The sequence below is a fragment of the Rissa tridactyla genome, chromosome 1 (assembly GCF_028500815.1).
Source record: "Rissa tridactyla isolate bRisTri1 chromosome 1, bRisTri1.patW.cur.20221130, whole genome shotgun sequence".
Taxonomy (NCBI): Eukaryota; Metazoa; Chordata; class Aves; order Charadriiformes; family Laridae; genus Rissa; species Rissa tridactyla.
Genome location: NC_071466.1, coordinates 150,909,194 through 150,933,956, shown reverse-complemented (window position 1 = coordinate 150,933,956; position 24,763 = coordinate 150,909,194). Strand labels below are relative to the sequence as shown.

Here is a 24,763-nt window from a genome sequence, read left to right as displayed (position 1 = left end):
GAACTTCCCCGCGGGGGCGGGGCGCGGCGGGGACACGCCCCTCGGCGGCCGTTGCTGCCCCCCCCCCCCCCCACCTCCCCTCCGCCGCCCCCGCCGTGACGGGGCTGAAGGACGCGGCCCTCCAGCGACCGGGAAGCCCCCGGCGCCTCACCTTCCCGCCGGGCTGTGGGGCCGGTCCCCGCCGTGTGGGAGCAGGGGTTGTGCCCCCGGCGGCTCCTGAAGGGCGGCGGCAAGGAGAACCGGCGGCTCCTCCGCCGCCGCAGGGCTGCGGCCTGCCCGGACCCCGCCGGCTGACTCATCCCGGCTTTTTTGCTGCTGGCCGCTCCTCGCCCAGATATAAATATCTCATTCATCGCCGTGGTCACCGAGCGGCTCACGCTGGGCTCTCGTTCCTCCGCTCCGCGCTCGGCCTTTGTCTGGCGCCGCGGAAAGTTAGAGGGTGGCCCGGGGGCTTCTGCCTCGCCTGCCCAGCCTCTCGCTCGCTTACAACTCCGAATAGAAAGTGAATGAAAGGTGGTTAATGAAAGCTGGGTTTGCCATGACTTAATATTGTGGTAAGGCGGTTTAAAGCTGGAAAGGATTGAGAACCTTTAACAAAAGCTCACACAGTTCTTGTTTTTCTTCCTAAAAGAACAATCAAACCACTTGCCTAGAGTGCTCACTTAATTACATTTCCCTCTAAGGTCAACTAAAACCACTGCCCAGATAAATGACTATCGTATTTTCCAGTATTTCTACCTATTAAGTGCCACTAGAGGATCAGTAATGGGTGCGATATTGATTCATTTCCAGTAGGAATTGTCATGCTTGAACTCAGTAGTTCTCAGTTCATTAAAAACAATCTCATAGTCATACCGTCATATATTGCTGGAAAAGTACTCTCAGGAATTTATCTCCCAACTTGATCGCGATCGGGTGCTTTCGAAAGTCTTGCCTGTTACGTGAAGTGTTTTCAGAGGCAAAGTGCTGCAAGGTAAAACTAGTCCACACACGCAAGTCTCATGCAAAATCCCCACACAAGCCTTCTGGTAAGGTTGCAGAGCTCTTGAATGTTTTCCATCTTGTTGTTATGGGGTGTGGTTTTGTAGACCTGCAACTCCTTGAAATTCAGTACATTTGGATGAAGAGCACCGTATAAATGTAAGGCTGTAGGCTGAAATGAACTGAGAGTGGTTACCTGTTGCAGAGATTGATATCAGGAGGATGACCCAAACCTGTGACTGGATCAGTGGCATACTGCCCTAAAAATGATTTGAACTCTGGTGCTACCAACGTTTTGTTGCCTCCCTAAATCTCCCTGTGCATACTTGGGTGAGTGTTTGCAGACTGAGACCACGTGTGCTTTGAAATAACTCCTCGCCAGCAGGAAGTATTCTGCTAGAGCAGCGATCTAGGATAATTAAGTTTGTGGCCGGTAAGTGAGGCTTGATAACCTGGGCTGTGGCGGGAAACCGCGTCCAGCCCTGGATTGACTCCATTTTCAAGTGGAACTTAGCTGTGGTGGTGGTGTTATTTATAAAAAGAAGGCAATCTGTGACTGTGCTGTTGTTTCTGGTCCTGTGTTTTTAGTGCATTAGAAATCAGTAGCAATATTGATCATCTACTGTTTTGTTTATAAACATGCAGCAAAATACTTTGTAAAGCTACAGCTCTGAATGCAAAAGGCAAGTTTCTGAGCTGCAACAGTCGAAGGGATGCACGGTAGATCTTAATGTCAGCTAGCGAACTGTTCTTTCAGGCAGTATCATAGCGCATTTTGGCTTTTGAATGATGCACGGTAAACGCAGCTTGGTGCACAGTAGGATTTTGCAGGTAAGGACTAAAATGTAGCGCAGCCTCATCGCTAGGGGATTATATTCACTGGGTATTCATTGGTAGACTCGTGTTGCCCGTTATCTAACGTATAACTCTTCTGTGGATTAGGATGTGACAGATTGCATGAGGAAATGTCAGTCTGGTTGGAACTCCTCAGGTCGCTTGAGCAGCTCAGCCCACATGAAACAAGTGACAGCAGGGTCGGAGGAGTAACAAGCTAAGTAAGCTTCAACAGGTGTAGTATTTTATTCCCCCAAGGGTGCAAGAAGTGAGGAAGGTGAATTTTTTTCTAGGGAGTAATTGGTAATAATTTTGATCTCTTCATCTTTTTAAGAGGCAGTATTCTTGCAGTGAATCTGTTACACCAGAAGTAACCCTTTTGCCTGTGCTTTGAGGCTTGCATAGTCCATATAATGCATTATTTCCTCTGCTCCATTACATCTCCCATGCAAGCCTTTGGTTTTATTCTCTTAAACAGTTTCTGTACTCTCTTCCATTTTGCTCCTGTAATGGAAAGCTCTCCTCCTGATCTTGTCTCTCAAGCTGCATGTCCTTTTTTAATCCCACTCATTCCTGAAAAATGGCCTTTTCTGAGATATTTACAGTATCTGAGTCAATATTTCTCTATTTCTTTTTGTAAACAAAATCAGTCATTCACAATTCAAAATGAGTAATCCAGTTGCTGTGCTGTGGGCTTCTCTCAAAGGTAGACTAGTGTTTCTGAAGTGCATTTCCAGTTTGACATTCTTTTATGTGAAGCTGAAGATATTTCTTCCATTCAAGTTCTTAAGTCTCCCTTCTCGTTTCAGTATAAAACTACCTCTCAGAATATATTGACCAAAGTGATTACTTTTTTTCATCCAAAGTATTTTTTCTTCATTCTTTTCCCAGGGAAACATTAACCACTATTTAAATAAGCCATGGTCTGATTCTCTCTCTCTCTCTCTTTTTTTTTTTTTTTCCCCTCCTCCCTCTAGAGGTGCTGAGCTGAGCATGCTGAAATTTTTGTGAATCAGTCCTCACTGTTGCACTGTGCTGGTATGGAGTCTCATGCTTGTTTTGATTGACTGTGGTTTTTCTTTCATTTTCTGCGTTGATTTGGAATTATATTTTGAAGAATATCCTTTGTTATATGTTCAGCCTTGTTCTTTGATCCACAGCATAGTGTCTGGACGTCTCTGGACCATCCGTCAGACTGATTCTTTCAGGACAGATCAGTTCAGGTTGTCTGGAAGGGCTCCCATTCACTGTGTAGGTGTTGCGAGAAGCGTGTTGGTTTCAGGACTGTGGATCTCTACTGAACAAACCAGAACTGAAACATACTGGGGAGCTTTTGGTTTTTGGTGAATGGCATCTTTCACACCTGGTGGTGTGAAGATGCGATGTGGTGATGGCATCTGGGGATCTGGTCTGAAGAGCGGATCTATTGTTAAAGGATCATAAAGTCTCCTGAGCGGTTATTTTTTTCAAATCTCACTGCTTTATGAAAGTCTCAGTTTGTGGAAGTGGCTGAAGAGTAACTGCGTGTTGTGCAAAAGCTGTACTTAATCATCTGTTATAATTTCTTAATGTTTCTGAAGCATGATGCATTGCCGGTAGAGCACTCTGGGATGGAAGAGGCGACAGAAATGTAGGATTACTGCTCCAAGGGAAAAGGGATAAGTGTTGGCTCAAAGTTTCGACATTGGTTCCTTCCTATATAAATAGCTACTTCGATTCAAGCCGTAGCAGAGACTCAACTGAATCTTTCTGGTGAAGAATTTCACACATTTTGAAATACATGGCAAGAGGCAGAGCTTCCAGAGTATAGTCTTAATGAAAGAGTCCTCTCCTGTTTCAATTCTGAGTGCGTTTCAGAAACTAGAATTGCTAAAGATTAAGGAAAGAATGCTTAGCCAATTTTACACCAACTCTATTACTTCTGCAGCTTTTAGTACGACAGATAATTTTTTTCTTTGCCAAGCTACCTACTCACACAGTAACCATGCCACAGCACAGTTATAGTTCTGTTTATCCTCAGTAACCAGTTGTACTGCTGTTAATCTGAATTCCATTCCAGGGAGGAGGGGGGTTAGAAGTTAGCCCAAACATCTTGCGTAGCTAGGCAGATTGATGCTTTCTTTTGCTTCCTCCTTTTATTTTTATTATTCTTAATCTTGAGGCTTCATTTGCAGATTTGATTTGGGAACCTGGTTCTCTCTCTCAGTCCCAAGGCATTCGAATGTAATCAGGAACCCTCTTGAGATGTTCCAACTCCTGTTCCCTGTATACAGCATTTTTCTCATTCAAATAACTTTAAGTTTTAAACTTGGTTTAAGTATTTTTTCTAAATGTAAATGCACTCTCACACTACTGAATTGTCTAGCTCTTTTGCTAGCTGTTAAGTAGCTGTTCTGTAGCATGAACTTTTTTGCATGCCTTTCAGTTAGACATCCATTCTGATGGCCAAGAGTGGATTACTACTTGTGTGGGAATAGTTGTTGGAAGTGATGGAGAACTTAATTTTGAGAGTTTATCTTAAAGGCTTAAATATTTTTATTTGATTCATCAAGTAGATCGTGTGTTGGAAGTAGTTATCCAGACTGTTCCTAATATAAAGAGCTAAAAGATGTTGATTAATCTGAAACTTCCTTTCAATCTGTTGTATGGCTTTTTCCCCACTTCCATGTTGCCTTCTGAAATATTTTTATTCCCCTTGTCCTTTATGGCTGTTTTTAGTTTCTCTCTACCTTAGTTTTTCATTATTGGAAAAACTTCTTATTTGGATGATTGATAAAAGTGCCAAAACAGATAAAACAGGGAAGTTCTTTGGCCAGATGTTGCTGTTAGGTGTGGATTTGTGGTTTATAAGTATTAATGTCTGGGTGAGAAATCCAGGACACAAAACCATCTGTTCTTCCAATCCCTACAATGAATGTGGAATTTCCTCTGCTGACCATATGTTTTCCATTGCTGTTGGAACTGTAAAATGAATTCGAGGCAACTGTGGTCACTTTTTCTGCATTAAAATTTTTAAGCATACTAGAGAATCTGAGAAAGCAGAGAATTGGGAAAACACTCAGTGGAGTCTTAGGGGAAGAGAAGCTGCTCAGAACCTGACTTTTTACCTCAAATTGTAGTTAACCAAGTCGTCAGAATCCCTCAAAACCTCTTTGCATGAATACATGTGTATTTTTGCGTGTGGTTGAGTTGGAAGGCATGAGGAGGCAGACACATGGTGAGGAACTGTTCAATTTGCTTTAATGTGGGAGTACGTATTCCAAGCAGAAGTGAGAAATGCCACTGCTGGCAGCAGGCGGGCAGGGTGCTGGACTGGGGGCCAGTTGGTTACTCTGCACAGTTCTTATTAAAATAAGATGCATAGGATATCAGGGCAAAAACCTGGATATTGCTTCACGATTGTTACATAATTCCTTGTTATGTATGAGTTCATGACCTATTGCAGCCTTATAAAAAAACCAAACAAAACACTCTATTCTTTCCTTACAGTCTTCCTCAGTTACCCGGAGAAAACCCTACGTGCCCCATAAGAGCACTGCCGCATTGCAAGCCAACCCGATGGCGTCCTCTACTGCTGTGCCTGTAGGATTTCACTATGAAACAAAATACGTAGTTCTCAGCTACCTGGGACTTTTAGCACAAGAGAAGCCACAGGAGCATCCTCCTCCTTCAACTCAAGGTAATATTTGCGTATTCATCTGTACCTGTTTACATATGCAGCTGTATTTGCAATTAGTTAATCAGCTGTTTGTGCGTGGATGCAGACTGTTAACCTGATGTTTAGTATAATGCACCTCTTATTTTATTCATTTAAAATAATGTGAAGAGATGCTGATAGAAACAAAGCTGTTTCTATTATATTACTGTTTTAATTTGAGCTATGCCAGGGCCAATTGGTGTTTATTAAGCAAATACATGGTTCTAGTAGCTGTCTTGAAGTTTGGAGGCATGGATATGTATTATCTCTGTTGAGCCATCTTGAGAATTTGAGCCTATGCTTGCTTTTTTTGGGAGGCAAGTGGAAGTAAACAGGGGTGAGGTGGTGTTTACCAGCATAAACTCTAAGCAATGACTTGAGCAATCTCATGTGCTAAATAGTTTTGCCCTATTATGTTAAAGCTTCTGTTGTTGTCAGTCACTGGTAGTGCAGAGATGGGAGGTTTAACCTGGCCCATGCTGCCTCTGTCTATTTATTTGTTTTTAAGAAGTCAAGGACTGCATGGAGTCAGATGGAGCTAAATGTTTCTTCCAGAACAGGTTTATGCATATAGGAAGTTAAATAAATAAATGGGAGACAGAATAAAAGAAGTTTGATAGATTGTGTTTCACATAAACCTAGGTAGTAACATTTTCTTTATTTTGTATTGGCAAGCAGTTAAACAATGTTGTTTGTCAAGATTGTTTTAGTGGGTTGTCACTTCCTAATGACGTTTCAGTCACTACTAGTTCCTTTGATTCAGAACTTATTCTGATGAAAGGTGTAGATATTTTTTTTTTAACAAGCATTTAAGAATGCATACTCTGTCATTTACTGAACTTACCTGTTGTGAAGTGAGAAACTCCTGAAAAGAAAACATAACATCAACGTTAAGACAGAAATTATCAGTTTGACAGTAAAGCATATAGCCTATGCTGGTTATGTTATATTTCGTTGATAAAATTAATCTTAGTATATTTAAGGTATGTCTGTTACTTCCACTTTGACTGTCTCCGTGGTCCATGAAAGGAGAGGCACCTTAGTGCCGAGATGCTGTTTCATAAAACCCTTTGTTTGAAAATGCAGAAGAGTCTGCTTTGTTCTGTAAGTGGAAGGTTCAGAAAGGAAACTCTTGGTCTTAAAGCTTTTTTTTTTTAATTTGGCTGTAGTTACCTTTGAAATCTTTGCAAATTGAGGGGAAACCTTTCAACTGATTCTTTTTGCTGAAACCTCTAAGACATATTTGAATTAAAGAGCAGTATTAAAACTTTATAAAGAGGAAGCTACAAATGCTTAAATAAAAATTCTGTAGTCAGTTAAAAGGACTTTTAAGCTCCTGAGTAAAGATGAATGCTGAGTCTACTTTTCAGATATTATTTAATATGTTAGCTTGTGTGACAGGAGGCAGTAGTTGGATTTGCTATTAAAATACTCTAAAGCATTGATGCTTTCCAAATCTGTTCTTTCATCCTTGTTGCTCTAAACCTAGAGGAAATTCTCCTACATTTCCCCCACTGTCACTCCCAAAACCAGACAGTGACCACAACCTCTCCTCTCCTTTCATTGTAATTAGATCTCTCTTTCAGTGTTTTTACTGCTTTCTGATCAAAGCCTCTGGATAAAATAATTTTCCCTTACTTTTAATCTGCCATGTTGTTTCTCACTCTGTTTTGTAATGCCTTGGATGTACTTCAGGATGTTGTTGAACCAAGTGCAAACACTCCTGCTTCAGGATTTGTTCCCTTCTTTCCTGGTGCTTTTCTGCTTCCCATGCTTCCAACAGCTTTCACTTCTCTGACAGTTACTTTTTAAAAATCCTTTCTGCTGTTTCTTCTCTCATTGCTTGTAATTGAACAGTTCTTTCAGCTGCATTCCGAAGGTACGTGTGGTAACAGCCGTATGTTTATCTTGAAGTACTGTATGCATCTTCTTTGAATATTAAGTAGTTTCTATATACAGTCTGTATCTCCTCGTTGTCTGGCACGTGGCTGATGCCTACTTGAGGGCAGCTGTACCAAAGCACTTGGCTCTATAGGCTCTATATTCTCCCCTAGGGAGACGCCAAGCAAAGCAGCAGCCCATAATGGATATTATTACCTGCACTGCCTAATGCACTGCTGGAAGGTAGCTGGGTATTACAGTAACAAGTGTGGTCTGAGAAACCTGGTTAGAACAAAAGAGATGTGAAAGCCAGTACATGAAAATGAATAGTTGTTTTGTAGAATCCCATCATGAGGAGGAAACTTCAGGTTTTTGGTAATGAAGACGTATAAGGGATAATAACAGTATGACATTACAACATGCCTGTCAGCGTGTTTTTCAAGCACTGTCATCAGCTGTTGATACAGTATCTTGACTGATCCCAGTTTCCTTCCATTGATGATTTTTGTGGTGCTTTACAATGCTGGTCAGTAGTCTTTCTACTCTCCATGCCTGAATGCTGTTGATTTATTAATTGAGAGGTACCTGCCACTTTATCATATTTTGCTTTAATTTGATTACTGTGCTGACAGACCTTTCATGGGAAGCAACTGAAGCAGTGATGTTTCGCTCTTGCCTGTTTCTATTTTAGTTTCAGAACACTACTCAACTTTATGTTTCATTCATATGAGGTATTGGCTCCGGTATATGGTACGTTCCCTTCATGTCTTTTTCTTAGGTCCAAATAAGTCCTTACTCCTTGTCTGATTTCAGTATCTTATTACAATATAAGGGGAGTATCCAGGGAGGCTGGATTTGTCCTCACTTGTTAATCTCTTTTGTCTCCCTCGGTATAGGAGAGTGAGGGACTCCTCTAGAGGGCGGTTCAGAGCAGGATCCCGATTACGTCCACCTTGTATCACCCGCTGGAGGATCTTCTCCCTTTCCATTGCGTGTATACAGAACATGGGGAAATAAGGCACACAAGGTGTAGTTAATATTTCTGTACCTCCTTTGAGTCTCCTTCTACAGCAGTCTCCCAGGTTTCAGTGGAGTTTCAACATTCCAGTTAAACTAGAGAATGTAAGTGATGGGTCAAAAAAACAACCAAAAAAGCTATCTTTCCCAACAGCAGTGGTACTATTTTATCTCTGCTAGAACTGGTCTTAGAAGTTGAATGCTTTTGGCCATTCCCATCCCTTTCCTCCTACAGTCATCGCCCCCAAACCTCTGCTTTCCTGCATTTCATGCTAGAGAGTCCTTTATCTGACGTAGGCCTTTTTGTTCCAAAAACTCAGATAAGAATAAATCTTTAATATATTTGTTAGATTTCAAGTTACTTCTCATTTTTGCAGACATAATATGCTTTATGAGACCAATGGTTTTTGGAGGGATTTTAATTAGTGAAGAGAAAACTCAGACAAATTACATAGAAAATCACCTCACTGTATTTCCTTTTGGATCTCTTGGTTGGTCTTGATTTTGTTGCAAGAAAGATGGCTTCAATTACAAGATCAGAACCCACTTCTGGTTTCAAGCAAAGAAGGCCAATCTAAGTCAACATTTGATTACTACTTCGAAATTTTTATTTAGATAGCTTTTCTTCAGTGCGGGGACTGAAGAGAGAACTATCCACAGTGTTCCAGGCTCTTGAAGAAAAGACAGTTTTATTGGACAAACAAATCTTTTAACATTACAGCTCTATAGTATTCTGTAGTTGATTTCAGTGTAGTGTTGTGTAATGGATTTCAGTGTCTCCAGAGGAAAATCCATCAAAAATAACTGGGCAATAGTTTGAGAGATTATTCCTATTACAGTTTTGGCAGAGCAGTGATTCTGCATAGCACTCACTTCAGTTTATTTAAAGCAAAGTCCATTAGCAGTAAATTCTGTTACGTTTTGGTAGTTTTTCAGGTAGGTGAGTAATACAAATTGCTTGGATAAATCTGATAAAGCACACACGGTAAGATATTATCTGCATAAGTGCATGTGGTTTGAGGCAACAGATGAGTACAATTATTTAAAATGTGTGGAAGCTCCCAGTTATCTGTTCATTAGATTGCGGAGAGATGCTTTAGTATTTTTTCAGAACTCTTGTACTACCTATAACTACTGATTCATACACAGAAAATAAATATCAGGTATTAGAAAATATTTCTACATTTTTCCCCGCTGAAGTTCACGCTCATTATAGAAGCTCCCAGTCTGCTGCAATTGTTAGTACTACTTACTTTTTAAGTGATTCAAAGTACTTTGGTTTTGTGATTCGGTATATTTGTCTTATAAATGCTTCTTTGTATTTCATCAAGGAGTAACTTCTAGTGTATTTCTTTTTTTTAATCTACTTCCCCATGGTTTGACCCCATCCCATAAGCTTGTAGCTATAACGAAGATTCTGAAGAAAAGTAGTTTTTTCTGTATTTTCCTTGAGAGGATGAGAAATCTTAAATAATCCTTTAGCTCACACAGGATCTGGAAGATTTATAATCAGTGCCACTGCTGCATGGTGGCATAGGTTACTTAAGAGGTGAACAAGATTTTGACAGCTCTACAGTTTCCCTGAGATGCATCCTATCCACAGTACTTTAATCCAATTACTGTCCACAATGTTCTTTTGACCGTTTATTATCTGTTTTGGAATTACTGTATGAAGTGCTGTATATAGTCAGTGATCAAGGCATTTTAGTGGTTTCCCACACACATTTCTTACACCTGAGCAGTGTCGAACCAGGTTACTGGGATAAATGGGTTTTACGTTTATTTGTTCACTTGCTTCGGTTAGAAGTGAACTCTTATATCTCAGGAAATATATGTGCAAATAGACAGAGAGGTCAGGTTTCATGCATTGTAGGTGAGCTCAAGGCTGCTTCGTGGACATCTCAAGTCTAACAGTAGTACCTCTTTTGTACAGTTTTGACCGTCATGGGTTGAATACCTGTCATTGCAAGATTTTCTGTCTTCATGTGACACTTGGAGTTGCTGTTGCGGAGTATCTTGGGTTTTTTCATACTCCATCCCTGTATCTTCACTTACCCTTTATAGTAGCTTCTGTTGGTCTGTAGAAAATGAAGGAGTTTTTAAGGTGGTTTTAGCTTAGATGTATAACTCGTTCCGTAGAAACCTTCCTCTTAGGGCAAAACATACCCAATTTGTCTGAAAAGTCACAGGCTGAAAAGGTACACATTGTGGGTCAGACCAATCCAGTTCATGGTAACGAGGGAGCTATTTGCTGAACTGAGGCAAGGAAAGGGAGTTTTTGGGGTGTGACTTGGAGAAGTAAGAGGTAGTCCCTCCAGGAACGTGGATTCCCACTTAATTAAGCTTCCTTTCTGCCCACAAAAAACAATGACTGCTAGTTGGCAATGTCTTGTCCCTTTTTGGTTCTTAATATTTTGGATGGTTTTAGTCTCTTTTAAGCTGAGCCTTCTGATGGTTTTTAAAGAGCTTTTAAACATTTCTCAAATCAAGGGCTACATCTCTGTATGGCTGTCTGTGTTCTGGAGTTTTCATTAAAGGAAACAGATGAATACGTTTGTAAAGAGATTTCATATATTTTTGTCGCTTCTCACTGCTTACAGAAATTTTAGACTCTTATTCTCATTGTTTTAAAAAGTCTGCTAAAGAAATACTTGAATCATGCTGAAAGTAAATTTTTAAGTCAATGTTGACTATGCAGAAGATCATATAGGGACTTAGGAGAACTTGAAATTGAAGATATTTGTAAATTAAAATTCCAAGCATGAAAGAAAAAAAAAATCGGGAGCAATCTGTGACATCAATGGCTTTCTTCTTCATTCAGCCGGCATTCACTTGAAGTAAAAAAGCATAACTGTAGAATCAGATGCGCAGGCTCTCTAGCTCTGATGAATGACTTCCCATCCCTCCTCCTGCTGGGATCAAACCTGGGGAACGGGTTAGTCTTGTATTGTTACTAAACTTCTGGAGTGGCCTTATCGGTGGAGTTTTACTGAAGTATTACATTTATTTAGTGGTCATAGCACTGTCTGATTGTCAGTGATGCAGTCCTTGATGGACTTTTAGAATACATTTTCCCCTGCTTTGCAGGCTACCTCCAAATACCTGAAAAACGAAACCTTAAAAAGAACACATTTGTGCAAAAGGGAACATTTATTCCATAAATAGAAAGAAGACTGCACTAACTTGTTCATTTAAGGCTAGGTAATAGAGGTTTGTTGTGGTTTTGGGTTGGGAAGAGGCCTTTCAGAGTCAGTTTACCACAAGCCCGTAATAGGCAAACCCATTTTTTCAGTGTAGGAAAGCATTCAGTGTTTATGGATCTTACAGTTACCATTTCTGGTGTGACCATTTGCATTATTAAACAGTGAAAATATGTTCTCGTTTACCAGAAGTTATTTTTACTGTTTTATTATACCTATTTGCAAAATGACTTGGAAGTTTGTCTAAAGGAGAAAAAGATACCACTCACTTAGGACCTTTGCTGTTGGAATGTGCTGTTCTCCGACATTGGGTGCAATTTTTGTTAGTAGCAGTCAACACAGGAGATGCAGAAAGCTGAAGTCCATAGATAATTAGGGGAATAAACAGTGCAAAGTCACTGGTCTGGGAGGGGTAGGTTTTTGATGTTTTGGCACGACTGAACAGTCAGGTGCTATTGGAATCAGCAGCTGCTGCAAAGTTGTGGGTGTTGCGAGATGGAAACCATTGACTGTAGCACTGATTATCTAAACAGCTCTTTTGTACACTGGCAGCGATGGAATTTCTCTTCCTTCCATTTTCCGGGTGACTTATTATCAAGTATGACAGCTTGTCATGTGTGATCATCATCACATTAGTCCCGTGAGAACGGGTGCTTTTCTGAATACCCTCATCCCTTCCACGTACAGGGTGAAGCACAGGTTAAAATAAGAGTTTGTACTTGCATATACTTGTTGCGCTTGACTGTGAAGCAGAGGTTCGGTCATTCAAAGAGGTGACCTTAAAGGGACTGACAAGGCATTAGTGAGTGTCTGTTCGTTAACCAAAAGGAGGAACAGTTTGCTCCTCTCTGGAATTGATTGTTCAGAGTGGCAGAGAGGCTGTTTGAGAAGGGACTTAAGAAGTTAAATAAAGTTATTCTGAACATAGTGATGATGATCTAACTGTGCGGTTAATGGAATGGTTAAAATGGAATTAAACTGACTATCTGCCCTTCCCTTTAACTGTTCACATAAATAAATGTAAACATTTTACACTGACTTGTGCATTGGTTTAGAAAGATTTTGTCTCTCAGGTATCTATTGAGTGCTGAGTTTTTAAGCATTAGCACACATTCAGTGGGTTGATTCTGTGGATTTTTAACTTATTTCTCAAATGTAGGAGACCTTGCAAGCTTATTGTCTAGTGTTTTTTTAAATACAGAAAAGGCACCGTGTACTTTACTACACACCTGTGTGTGTTAACTAGTATCATTACTTTTATGGTTTTCACACACTCTGATATGAAAAATGGTGGTGATATGTGGCCGTTATGGAGGAAAGGGGAAGGTGATACAACCCTTAAAGTGAGTTCAAGCAGATTTAGAGATAAACCAAAGAAAATAGGCAGTTGTTTATAAGACCACCAAATTATGATTTAGTGCCTTCAAAACAGGAATGAAGAAAGACATGCTAGAAAGCTACACTGGGTGTTGCAGGACTTACCTGAAAATTTGGATGTGAAATATAAATGGTGAGGAAGAAATGAAGCCAGATGATACCGATATTACAGATGTAAATCCTTTCCCTTTTCATTTTCTTCAACTGAGTGAAGAATGTCTGTAGAGCAGAATGATGTCTTAGATGCCCAGGGAGAGCTGTAAGCAGTTGGTGTAGGTGCAGAAAGGGTGAGATAGGTTGGAGATAGGTCACTATTTGGGTGCATGAGTAGGAACAGTGGACATGGGCAACGTTATCAGAAGGCTGGCCAGGAGATGGTGTTTAAATCATAGGCATGAGAGAACATGAAGTTCCAAAAAAAGAATTCTAAGGAATATTCAGAAGTAAGAGAGCTACGAAAATGTGGTTTGGGTAACCCAGTTGCTGATACTGTTGAAAGTAGCAGAGTGCAGGGCTAATGAAGACTTATAATTGACCCCAAACTTAGGGAAGGATATGGCTGAAAGAGGGATTATTCAGCAGAGGGAAGTTTTGTGGTCAGTTTTATTTGTTTGTTTATTTCATGAGGAGGTTGATACAAAATTCACTTTTGTATTTGTGTGGATATAACAGAGACCCATTTTATCTCTAAGTAGGACATTTTAAGGAATTTAAATAAAGGAAGAAGAAATTTTCAGTGGTAGACTTTAGATCCAGTGATGTTTGGTGAAAATAAACAGCAGTTAATGGAACAGTTATTGCAGTGTGCTTTAAGAATGGTATTTGAAAACATGCTGGAAAGCTGATGGAAGAAATAAAGATGAGCAAACCCAAAGAAAAAGCAACTAAATAGCAAGAGTTTTGAGCTGGAACTCTGTCCCAGCCATCTAGTCTTTCTATTATTACCCATCCTGTTAAACAGTTGCTTGGGTAGTTACTGTGCCATATGGCCTTACAGTGGTAAGGTTGACATTCAGCAGGTAGGTCCTTAAAGATTCTAATGTTTGGCTTGTTTGGAAGTAGTTTTGTGTCTCTGTTTTGCTACAGCATAATAATCAAGATGATTGAGAGTCTGTCCATGTAATCCTGAATGATATGGCTGAAACAACTTCTTGTTACCAAATATGTAGAGTCAGCACACAGAATATGTATTCATGATCCCAGGCCATGGCATGTGTACTTCTGGGGATATGTAGCCATTTCAAATTCCTAAATGACTTGATTGAAATGGGAATTGATAATTGACTGACAGTTGTGGGGTCTTTTGCCTCTGTTGTTACTTGTGAACCCGGTCTTAAATTATTTCATTTTGGCCTGTAGAGTCCTTGTGAACAGCAAATGATGCACGGGTAATAGATTTGGGGCTCTATTGATGTTATTACATAGTTGCTCTGAATATTTTTGTAGATTTTGCAGGCATCAATATCAAATTTATATTTTGGTACTAAAAATTAATCTTATGCCTATGTCTGCTTTGTTTTGGTGTAGTTTGATAATGAGTATATTAGTTATAACAACTGCTTATTTATGTGCCTTCGTTTGATTTTGATCTTGAATTTAGGATGAGTTTGTTATTAAAGCTGTTACATACTCTGTTTGTGGCTTTACAGTTCTAGGTATATTCTAGAGTGTTAAATCTATTCATATGTAAAGCACCTAGTCTGTCTTGAATAGGCCTGGAAGTTTGTGTGTTTCTGGGTTCATGTAATAAAACTTTTGTAATAAGTGCCCTTAAGGAATCATACATTTTATGTTGCTGTCTGAAATAGAACTTTCACCCTGAATTCCTTTATAGTTAATATTTCAATATCGTGTTCTATTATCTACCTTATTTGAAATACTACATTTGAATAATTTCTCTGGTTTCTTTTAGGGACTCAACAACAGCTTATGGCACAACCTGCTTCAGAGAAAGAGGCTTTGGAGAAGATTAAAATAGAAATTGAGGAGGAGCTAAAACGTCTTGATGAAGAAATCTTGGAAGGTGCTCTTCAGATTTTCCCATTTCAATCGATAATCTCTATGCACTATAATGGTGGTTAATTTGTAACAGGTACTCTAGTTAAAGAGATTTTTGGAAGCATTGAATCTCTTTACCTTCCTCCCCCCACAAGATTTCTACACATTGTCACGTGAAGTAAAATAGTTAAACGTTACCATTTGGAGTGGTGGAGTCTAGCCAAAGCCAACAATTGAATGATATTTAATAGGCTACTATAAATAATGAAATGTAAGCAGCCCTTAACCTGCTCCAGTTGACAGAAGTGAAATCATTCCTCAGCAGCTAACGTTCAGAGGAGTGTGGACTTAGACCATCAGATTTCTCACTTCCACTAGGTTTATTTTTTGTGACATGCTTTGACCTGTAGATGTGGCTTTTATAGGACTTCCAGCAAGGGATGATTTGGAAACAATCTTTGCTTTCCATGTGTGTTGCAAATTGGAAAACTGAGGTAGAAAGGCTCTAGATCTGTTTACGTTCATCCATATAGGCCTTTCTTAGAAGTTTTAAATTGCGAAGGAAAAGGTTATATGAACAAAATATTATTTTTAAAAAATTATACTCTAGTACTGCTGCAGATAGGTCCGTGTGTGGGGAAATTTTACCACGGAAAAGAAGGTCTCTTGCTGCTCTGTCAGGGTTGGCATCAGCTTGCAGTTGAGAATAGTTGCACATTCAGCTAACTTGCTGGTTAGGATGCAGTTGTGAAATAAGAGCTGGAGGAGAAATGTAACTTAAAGTACCACTTCCAGAACATATTTGGACTGAGCTTGTTCTACTACAATTTGTTCACAGTATGCTTTGACTATAGAGTTGTGATTTCTTCATCCCTCATGCAAACTGCGTTGACTGTTGGGATAAGAAATCTGAGACTGTTGATGTTCTTCTATGAATCTATTATATTCTATTTTGTATGCTTTTTTCTCTCAGCATTTACCACTACAGGATTTGACTGCCACACTTCCCCAGTGTTCAGTCCTGCCAATCCAGAGAGCTCGATAGAAGACTGCCTGGCTCATTTGGGGGAGAAAGTGTCCCAGGAATTGAAAGAACATCTGCACATAGCACTGCAGACCTTGCTTAGCAAGTGAGTTTCCATTTGCTTTTTCTAAGGGAAGGCGTTTCCCTATTGCATTGTGACTGCTGCTGAAATGCTAAAGATGGGACTACATTTTGTATTGCATTTCTTTCTTTTTTTTTAATCTTCCTTTATCTGGCTGCGGTTTTGTATTTTGTGTTGTAATGTACGAATACTTCTTTTTGGTATTTGTTCTTTGCGGTAATAGAAGTTCTGAAATTTTTCTAAGCTTTTATCATTGAACTTCTGAGACTAATTCAAGTAGTTGTCATTGCTGGCAGCTGCAAATTGCCATTGCCAATTTCATGAATGCTGGTCTGTAGCCAGATTAATTTCTTTTACCTTATAGTTAAGAGTGGAGCTGAAGGGTTGTTTGTAGTCTGGCTCCAGATGAGTGGGAGATTTTCCCTGAAAGGACAGTAGTTAGATGCTTTATGACCACCATTCAGGTACACATCTGAAGCAAATGTGCGTGCCTTAAGAGTTGTCCTGCCAGTTTAAATGGCACATTGCACTTGGCATACTAGTATCTTGATTAATGCCCTTTGCAAATTGGTAAAATTGTTACGGTTGCTTGGGTTTCTGTTGTAAACTACCAGCCTGATTTTAATGGATCCACATGAACTATTTCTGGCTGTTCTGAGTGACCTCCAAAGTGTATTTGTCGAGAGCTGGAGTTGGAAGGTGCTGCTTTAGGGGCAGTTACATAAATGCAGTTGTGAAGGCAGCGTTAGCAGATAGCTATCTGAGTCTGTTTTGTGCATTGGTTTAAATAATACGGCTCAAAAGAAGCTGAGAATCTCTAGTGTTTGCATAGCTGTTTGTGAACTGTTTGAACAACAAGGTACTGGAAGCCTAGATATCAGCACCTACTGTACACTTTATGATGCATGGGGCTTAAGCCTTCCATACATGCATTGGAGAGGGATCTCATGCCCTCGTGAAGGTAATACTCTTTATGGCAGACTTCTGGAAGATTACAAATTTGGAATTCATTCCGTCTGAACATCAGGAAACACCTTTTTACTGTGAGGGTGACTGAGCACTGGCACAAGTTGCCCAGAGGGGCTGTGGAGTCTCCATCCTTGAAGATAATCAAAAGCTGTCTGGGCATGGTCCTGGGCAGCCTGCTGTAGGGGACCCTGCTTGAACAGGGACATTGGACAGGATGTTCTCCAGTGGTGCCTTCCAACCTCAACCATTCTGTGATTCCTTAACTAGCCAATCTATTCACAGAATCACAGAATGGCTCAGGTTGGAAGGGGCCTTAAAGATCATCTAGTTCCAAACCCCTGCCATGGGCAGGGACACCTCCCACCAGACCAGGTTGCTCAAAGCCCCATCCAGCCTGGCCTTGAACACTTCCAGGGATGGGGCATCCACAGCTTCCCTGGGCAACCTGTTCCAGTGCCTCACCACCCTCACAGTAAAGAATTTCTTCCTGATATCCAATCTAAATCTACCCTCTTTCAGTTTGAAGCCATTACCCCGTTGTCCCATCATTACACTCCCTGATAAAGAGTCCCTCCCCATCCTTCCTGTAGGCCCCTTCTAGGTACTGGAAGGCCGCTATAAGGTCTCCCCAGAGCCTTCTCTTCTCCAGGCTGAACAACTGCAACTCTCTCAGCCTGTCCTCATAGCAGAGGTGCTCCAGCCTTCTGATCATCATCATTCCTTAACTAGCTCCCTAGTCAACAACTAAGGGTTGACTTTTTATGACCAATATAATTTAAAACCAACTGTTCAAAAGTCAGGTAGGACGAGACTTTGGGCAACCTGATGTAGTGAAAGATGTCCCTGCCCATGATCTTTAAAGGTCCCCTCCAACCCAAACCATCCTGTGATTCTACAACTCCAACCTGGATTTCACGGCAAAGGTCCCATGTAACATCTGACCAGACAGATGAAGATGGTTGTCTCTTTTTCCATGAGTCATCCAAGGCAAAAGTACACTTAGCAACTCACCATTTAACTTTCAGAAACGAATATATACGCTGTCTGCTTCTATATGCAGTTTCTGTGGGGTCAAAAAGTAAGCTCAGTATTGTGTAAGCTCAAAGTTATTTACCCACAGGAAAGAGTATGTGGGGCACAAGTTTCTCCTTAAGCGGCAAAAGATATGCTAGTGTGTTCTTCCAGAAATGGCAGAGGCTTATCTGCCTTTACAAGCCAGGCACTTGTCCCATGTGACCTTAAAAACTTGTACTTAGTATCTTCTGAAGAGCTGAGGTTTTGATAAATACCTCACTACACACTGGAAAAACAGACTGGCCATGGGTTGGAAAATTAGCAGTAAGCCTTGCAGCCCATCCTTTTTGTGTGTCTGAAATGGTAAACTGAAATAACAGCATTTTAAGTTTAAATGTCTTAAAGGTTGTAGATAATTGTCTGTCTGACATTGAGGGGTTATAACTGGTGCAGTCTAGGTTGATTCTTTTTGGAAAGTTCCTGGGATGAGGTCTTTGACAATTAAGTGGTTCTAGCTTGTTGTTCTAGGCTTCTTGCGTTTTCTATGGGAAAATATTTGCATTCTAAGTATTTTTTTTTTAATTTATGTACATGCATACATACATACATATAAAGTCTGAAATGCCTGTGAAAACGTGTTGACATGAATGCCTTTTCATAAGGCAAGCTAGAGCTACCGTTTAATCTCTTGCTAATATCCTTCCTGCAGCTGTTGTTGCTCTTCTCATCCCACTGATTGATTTGGATTTGCGCTTTAAAGGAACTAATGTACAAAGGAAGTTAAGAGAATGCACTTAAAATGACAAACCCAAATTATGTTTTCCTCTGTGTGCTTCAACTCCATTCTTTTACCCATTTCTGCTACAGTAGTGCTATTTGATGCAATACTTGTTTATTTTGCTTATATTTTCCTGTCCTCTTATATGCATATCTACAAGTCTGATATGGTACAGTGGGCTGTTACATCATGACAGGTTCATGGAGTTCAATGGGCAGCCTTCTGTCCAGTAACAGTTACCACCATTTCCCTTGAACTAATGTCTGAACTTGCCTTTTGTCATGATCTGGCTCAGGGCCACTTTTTTTCAAGCAGTACATCTTCTGCTGTCACTTGGCAGAAAGTCTTTATTGCTACTGACTCTAAGATACTGTATGGTCTTAGAGGAAAGAGTACGGAAGAGAGGAATTTCATCATCCCAATTCAGAGAAGTAGAGACGTGATAAATCTAAAATAGATACAAATAGATAAATCTAAATATCTATTGAAATACGAAGGGTTTTTTGTGATCAGAAGTGCTGTTTCTTGCAAATAAAGGCTTCAACTGTAACATAATGTGCTCAAGCAGCCTGTGTTGGTTCATAGCCTATATTGTTTATAAAAATTTTACTCTACATTGGCCTCTATCCCATGTATGGATTTCGTAGTGGATTTTTTTATCTTTAAAGTCTTAGATTATAAAAAAATTATATGCAAGAGCTTAGACATTTTGGTAGCATATCAGAGAACCTACTTATCTAATATCCTTTAAGTTGTAGAGTATCAAATTATTATGAAATTCACTTAACCAATTATATGAAATTGTGTGACTGGGAGAAGGTGATGCCTTCCTGACCCTGTCTGGTGCTGGTGTTTTATGTCCTGAAATGCGAGACCTGTTAGCTCTTGAAAATTATTTTCTGTAATACATGTGAAAATATTTTGTTCTCTGGAAACTGAGAATTTTATTTTATTCTTGTTCTTTTGTTTCCTTTTATAACTTTCAGTGTTGGTTTAACTTCTGCAGGCCGGTGACATATCAGGAATATCGAGAGCGCACACAAGAGGCAGCTGCTCACGCCAGTGGATGGAACAAGGTACCAAATAAGTGACTTTCACTTTGATATCTCTTGCATCTATTTGATGTCCATAGTGTTTTTACTAGGTACAGTTATGCTTCAGAGAGGACCAAGAATAAAAAGAACCCATGTGTTGTCAGTATGACATAACTTTCAGAATGGTAGATGTGGACATAATATGTAGGTTTTAGATAATTTAGCCAGAAGTTATCTAATGGAAGTATTAGGTCAGTCTTCCTTTATTATCATAAAATGAAAAGTTAGAGTTGTTGTCTGACATAATTATTAAAAAATAATCATTAAATGTTTTTTAAAAAAATTTAAAAAAAAAAGAAGATATATTTATTTCTTTAGCAGTTTTGTAATGAAATCTGAGATAGATGTTTTCATAATATTTCTCTACTGTTTCTTTGCTCTTATCTGGGGTTCAAAATATATGTAAAAAAAGCTAAACATGGTGAAAATAGAAATTGATAGGCTCTCTACAATATTTAAATTCTTCAGAAAGCATTAGGATGGTGTGCCTACCAGATCTCAGCAGTAGTGATCTCAAATGATATGAAGCTTCTTTTTAGAACAATATGCAAATCTGTAAATGAACTATCTTATAATAGGCTTAATGTAGAATGAGTAGAATTACTGTTCCCAGATTCATCTTTCTTTAATCATTCAAATTCATCATCTTAATCATTCTCTGATGGGTTCAGTGGGCATCAGAAAAAGAATGATAGGATGAAATAAGTATTTGCAAATTTAGTCACGAATGGAGTGTTAAAATTTAGTCTTAAATTTAAAATAGAACAAGAAATCTTTCCTTCCTCCCTTTACATTTTTTTTTTCCCAGAAATACTTTTCCTTAACTAGATTTCCCTGTTTACTTCAGAAACTCATTATCTAACCAAGGGTAGATGGTTTAAAGCAGTTTATTAAACGTTGCTTGACAAGTTACTGCCTGTGGCTCCAGCAGTTATAATTGGTGTGTGTGTTCTTTCAGTTTATCATCTTGTGATTCACAGCATTTCAGTTAAACAACCATGAAATCTGATTATCAAGAAGGTGGCTTAAGCTAGCACATTTTACTTCTCAGTTGGCGAAAACTAAAAACGAGCATAAAACCAGTCATTGTGGCTCAGTTGGCAAGGGAGGAGGTGGATGGAGCTTGTCAGTCACCTGCTGCGCCTCCATATGCTATTGGTACACACCTCTTGAAGATACAGCCCTGGGTAGATGGACCAGCTGCATTTGGGGGTTTAGGAATCAGCCTTTGTTGCTGCAACATTTGTGCAGCCCTTGTGGCTAGTGGATTTTTGCCCCACCAGCTTTTCATTGAGAATATCACCCAGAAAGATGTCTTTGCCATCGTCTTTGCTTACCCGTAGCATTTGTTGCTACAAAACTTAATAGTCCACGAGCAAACCCCAATGGAAATTTTGTAGAGTAATACAGCATCTGTTTGTATTGTTTTCATGGTAGATTGATGCTTCAGGAATGCCAAGCAGTTCCTTTAATAATACTTGTTTTGAGGAGATGGAATACATTTGTGTTGGTTTCATTTCCTTTTGAATTCCTTTATGATCTTAATCAGAATCATATTTTATAACAGAATAGATCTAGATATCTTTCCTCCAACCTCAACCTAGCTTAATTTTCATTCTAAAGAAGAAGCTGGTAGAAAAATAATTTTTAAAAGTAGCTATAAATAGACATAGCGTTAGGTCTAATTAGCAGGCATACAGCAGCAAAATTAGGCTGTGCTGCTCTCAAGTTTGTGAAAATCTGAAGGATGTATATTTAAATTGACTCTTACCAGGAGAACCGAAGCTTACTCCCTTTTATGACTAAATAATAAGAAAACCTACATCTAGCTGAACAGAATAATAAATCACTCCCTGTTACATGCTCAGGGTTGTTACATGTCCCATAGTTTTTTGGGTGGAGCAGAAATTGAAGATGCACAGCAGCTGTGCTGTGGCAGATGTCAAAGGATTAAAATTGTGGAAATACCTTCCCACAGACGGAATTCTGTGTGATCAAGGCTTGTGGTTTGATCCAGGCTAGAAGAAAAAAAAACAAAACAACTGAAGCTGGCAGATGAAATGCGCTTTCCGTTACATGTAAGCTGTGTCTGTTGTGCTCAGTAGTGGCATCTTGCACAGCACGATGCTCTTCTTGCTTTCAGTAGCCTATGAACTAGTATATAAAATCTCACTTTAAATTTTTGAGGCCTTTGCCGTTGTAGGTAGGTGTTATGATACGTGTGTACGTAGAAAAGCCCCTCTATTTAATATATTGGATGTGGGGCACTCAGAGAGCCACACCGATCACTTAAAGGCCCAGCGTGTGTGTGTGGCACAAAGCAGACTCAAAGCAGTCTTTGCAAACCTTCCTTTCTGTTATGTGTATGAGAAACATGGCATACAGGTAAGCATATACTTCTGGGAGGTACTGGATTACCTAGCTGGCTAACTGGTTGGAGGTTGAATGTGGACAAAGGTTTGATCCATCAGGTTTACAATTGGGAAGGTGTCATCTTCAGTCATACGAGTTTTCAAAGAACCTATTCATTATACAAGCATGAGCAGGAAGAAGGCACTTCTAAATATAGCTGTTATTTTTTCCATTTAAAAATGTGGATCTTTTCCAGAGTGCAGTAGTGTGTTTGAACTGCTGAAGAGATTTGGTTAACCGACTAGCACATGGGATGTAAAGACTGGTTTTAGTCGCTAAAACATGAATATCAATCTGAATGAGGAAGTATTGCAGGGTAGGCTAATACATAGGAACATCAGTTCTTCCATTAACATCCCACAGAAGCAAAGGTTACCCACAGACATTGGAAGTGCTGGTTCTCAGTAAAAAAATTACGGGAAAATAAATTATTTCATATATTTCTCAGAAATTGTGATGTGAACATAATAGGCATGATGTTGGATTCTGTAAAGAAAAGGAGTCGTCTTCATCTTGTATTTGAAATAAGGCTCTCTAAAACAAAACAAAACCACCTCACACTTAGGGCAAATTATAGTTCTGTAGTAAAATAAATGTAATAAAAAATTGAAATACTCCACTATTGAGTTTTTATGCTTTTTGCTTAAAATTGAGTACTATATACATACTCCAAAATACATAATCACACTATTGTGCATGAGATAGATAGACAACAAATACTGATATTGAGAGTCAACTGAGCTGGTAAGTAGGTTAACAGTCGTCTTAATGTCCCATTTTTACTGCTTAATGGAGCTAGAGACTAATACAACAGAAATGTAAGAAAGAATAGTGTAAAGAATTAGATTAATTTTATGTTGAAATAGTAAGAAGGCACACAGAAGTGGCAGTTACTTTGGATATCTTCTTCAAAGTATCTGAACTTTCTTTGTAATTTTTTTTTTTTGCATACATTTGAATTTGTATTAGTGTACTACGGGGTTGCAATAGTATAATTCACAGAATTTTTTCATTTACATGATTAATCAGAAATCTTTTGATAGTAAAGTTGTGGGTTTTTTTAAGGATTCCCTAGGAGTTTCCTCCTGCCAACTATTTTCTGGCCTGCTGTGCTTGATATTGTGTATGTTTTTCTTCAGTCAAAATATAAACAGCCCCTAGCATTCCTTCCCAGGCATACTGGTGGAGGGAATTGCACTTGCTTTGAATTGCTACGGCTATATTTTTACCTTGGTCTAGTTCAATCTCATCACCATTCACATAGCTACTCTAACGTACAGAAAGCTGTTGTTAACCTTTATGGAAGGGCTGTGAAGGTAATTTCCTGCATGAATTTAGGAACAGTATCACGCAAACCTGTTCCTGTTCCTCCTGATCTCAAAGGTAGAAGTGTCAATAATGTCAGTGGGAAAGGAAACCAGGCGCAGTTTATTGCCTGCATGGGACTAGATATTAGAGTCTGAATTTGGTCCCTCGCTCCTGAGGCCTGCAGAGGCTTGCTAAATTTGGGAGAAGTGGATGGATTAGATATTTAAGTTGGCAAAGGAAGAAGGCAACAGTCATGTTCAGTATGCCAACATTTGAGCTCTCTTCATTTCCTAAGCAGTCTTTTTTGCCTTTGTTTCTCTTGCCTTCAGCTTAAAGTAAATGTCAAATATTTTGAGATCTCAGTGTTCGTGCTGTTGAAGAGTTATGTGGGTGTGCCCGATGCCTCATCTTGACAGCGTGCTTTTTTTTTCTTTGCTGGAAAAAGATTGATGTTTCTTCTGACACTTACCTCACCTTGACCTGCTCCTTATGTTTATGTCCTGTAAGCTCCCACCTCTTCTGCCTCTGAGTTGAGATTAATTGCAAGAAACTCAAAAAACCCCAAGGCTTTCAAAAATTAAAGCACCATCTTGTTCCTAGTTAACTGTTCCTCCCAAAAGAACAATACTATAACCTGTCCGTCATGGTATTGGACTCTCTTAGTTGATAATCAGCAGGAACATCTTAAATTTATCAGATTACAGGCATTTTTAAGGTCCCCATCTGTTTTCAGTTGTCCATCTCAGTGTGACTCCATCGTGAATTTAATACCAATCTCAAACCCTCAAAGCCTACTTTTCCTACTCGTCTTCCTCCAGCTATTCATCCTGAAGTGTGATTTCTGGGAATAGTAATGGGGAGGGTATTTACAGAAAAGAAAACCGGGCTGAAGGAGGAGGAGGCTGGGAAAGGAGGAGGCAGTTGGCATTCACTTTGGGCAGTAGTATTAGCCTGCATCTACCCTGTGCAGCTGGGAAACAACGTTCTTACTAGCACAGTGAATACATGTGCAATGCAGTTGTCACAAACTAGGTGCAGTAAAACCTACAAATATTTTTCTCTTGTATCGTAACAGCACTTTTTCAGATGCTAATGGT

The 24,763-nt window shown here is 39.5% G+C and overlaps 1 protein-coding gene across 3 annotated transcripts in view; it reads left to right on the top strand.

The window, feature by feature from the left end:
- Positions 1–24,763, top strand: part of BCL2L13 (BCL2 like 13) — a 45,365-nt gene that overhangs the window by 402 nt on the left and 20,200 nt on the right. For 2 of the 3 annotated variants that reach the window (XM_054189566.1, XM_054189577.1), the window contains exons 2-5: positions 5,305–5,494; positions 14,900–15,010; positions 15,959–16,115; positions 19,859–19,928. In XM_054189566.1, the coding sequence (XP_054045541.1) occupies positions 5,305–5,494; positions 14,900–15,010; positions 15,959–16,115; positions 19,859–19,928 (528 nt within the window). Of the gene's footprint in view, positions 1–5,304; positions 5,495–14,899; positions 15,011–15,958; positions 16,116–19,838; positions 19,929–24,763 lie in introns of all 3 variants that reach the window. The other variant, XR_008464639.1, reaches the window with a different exon arrangement.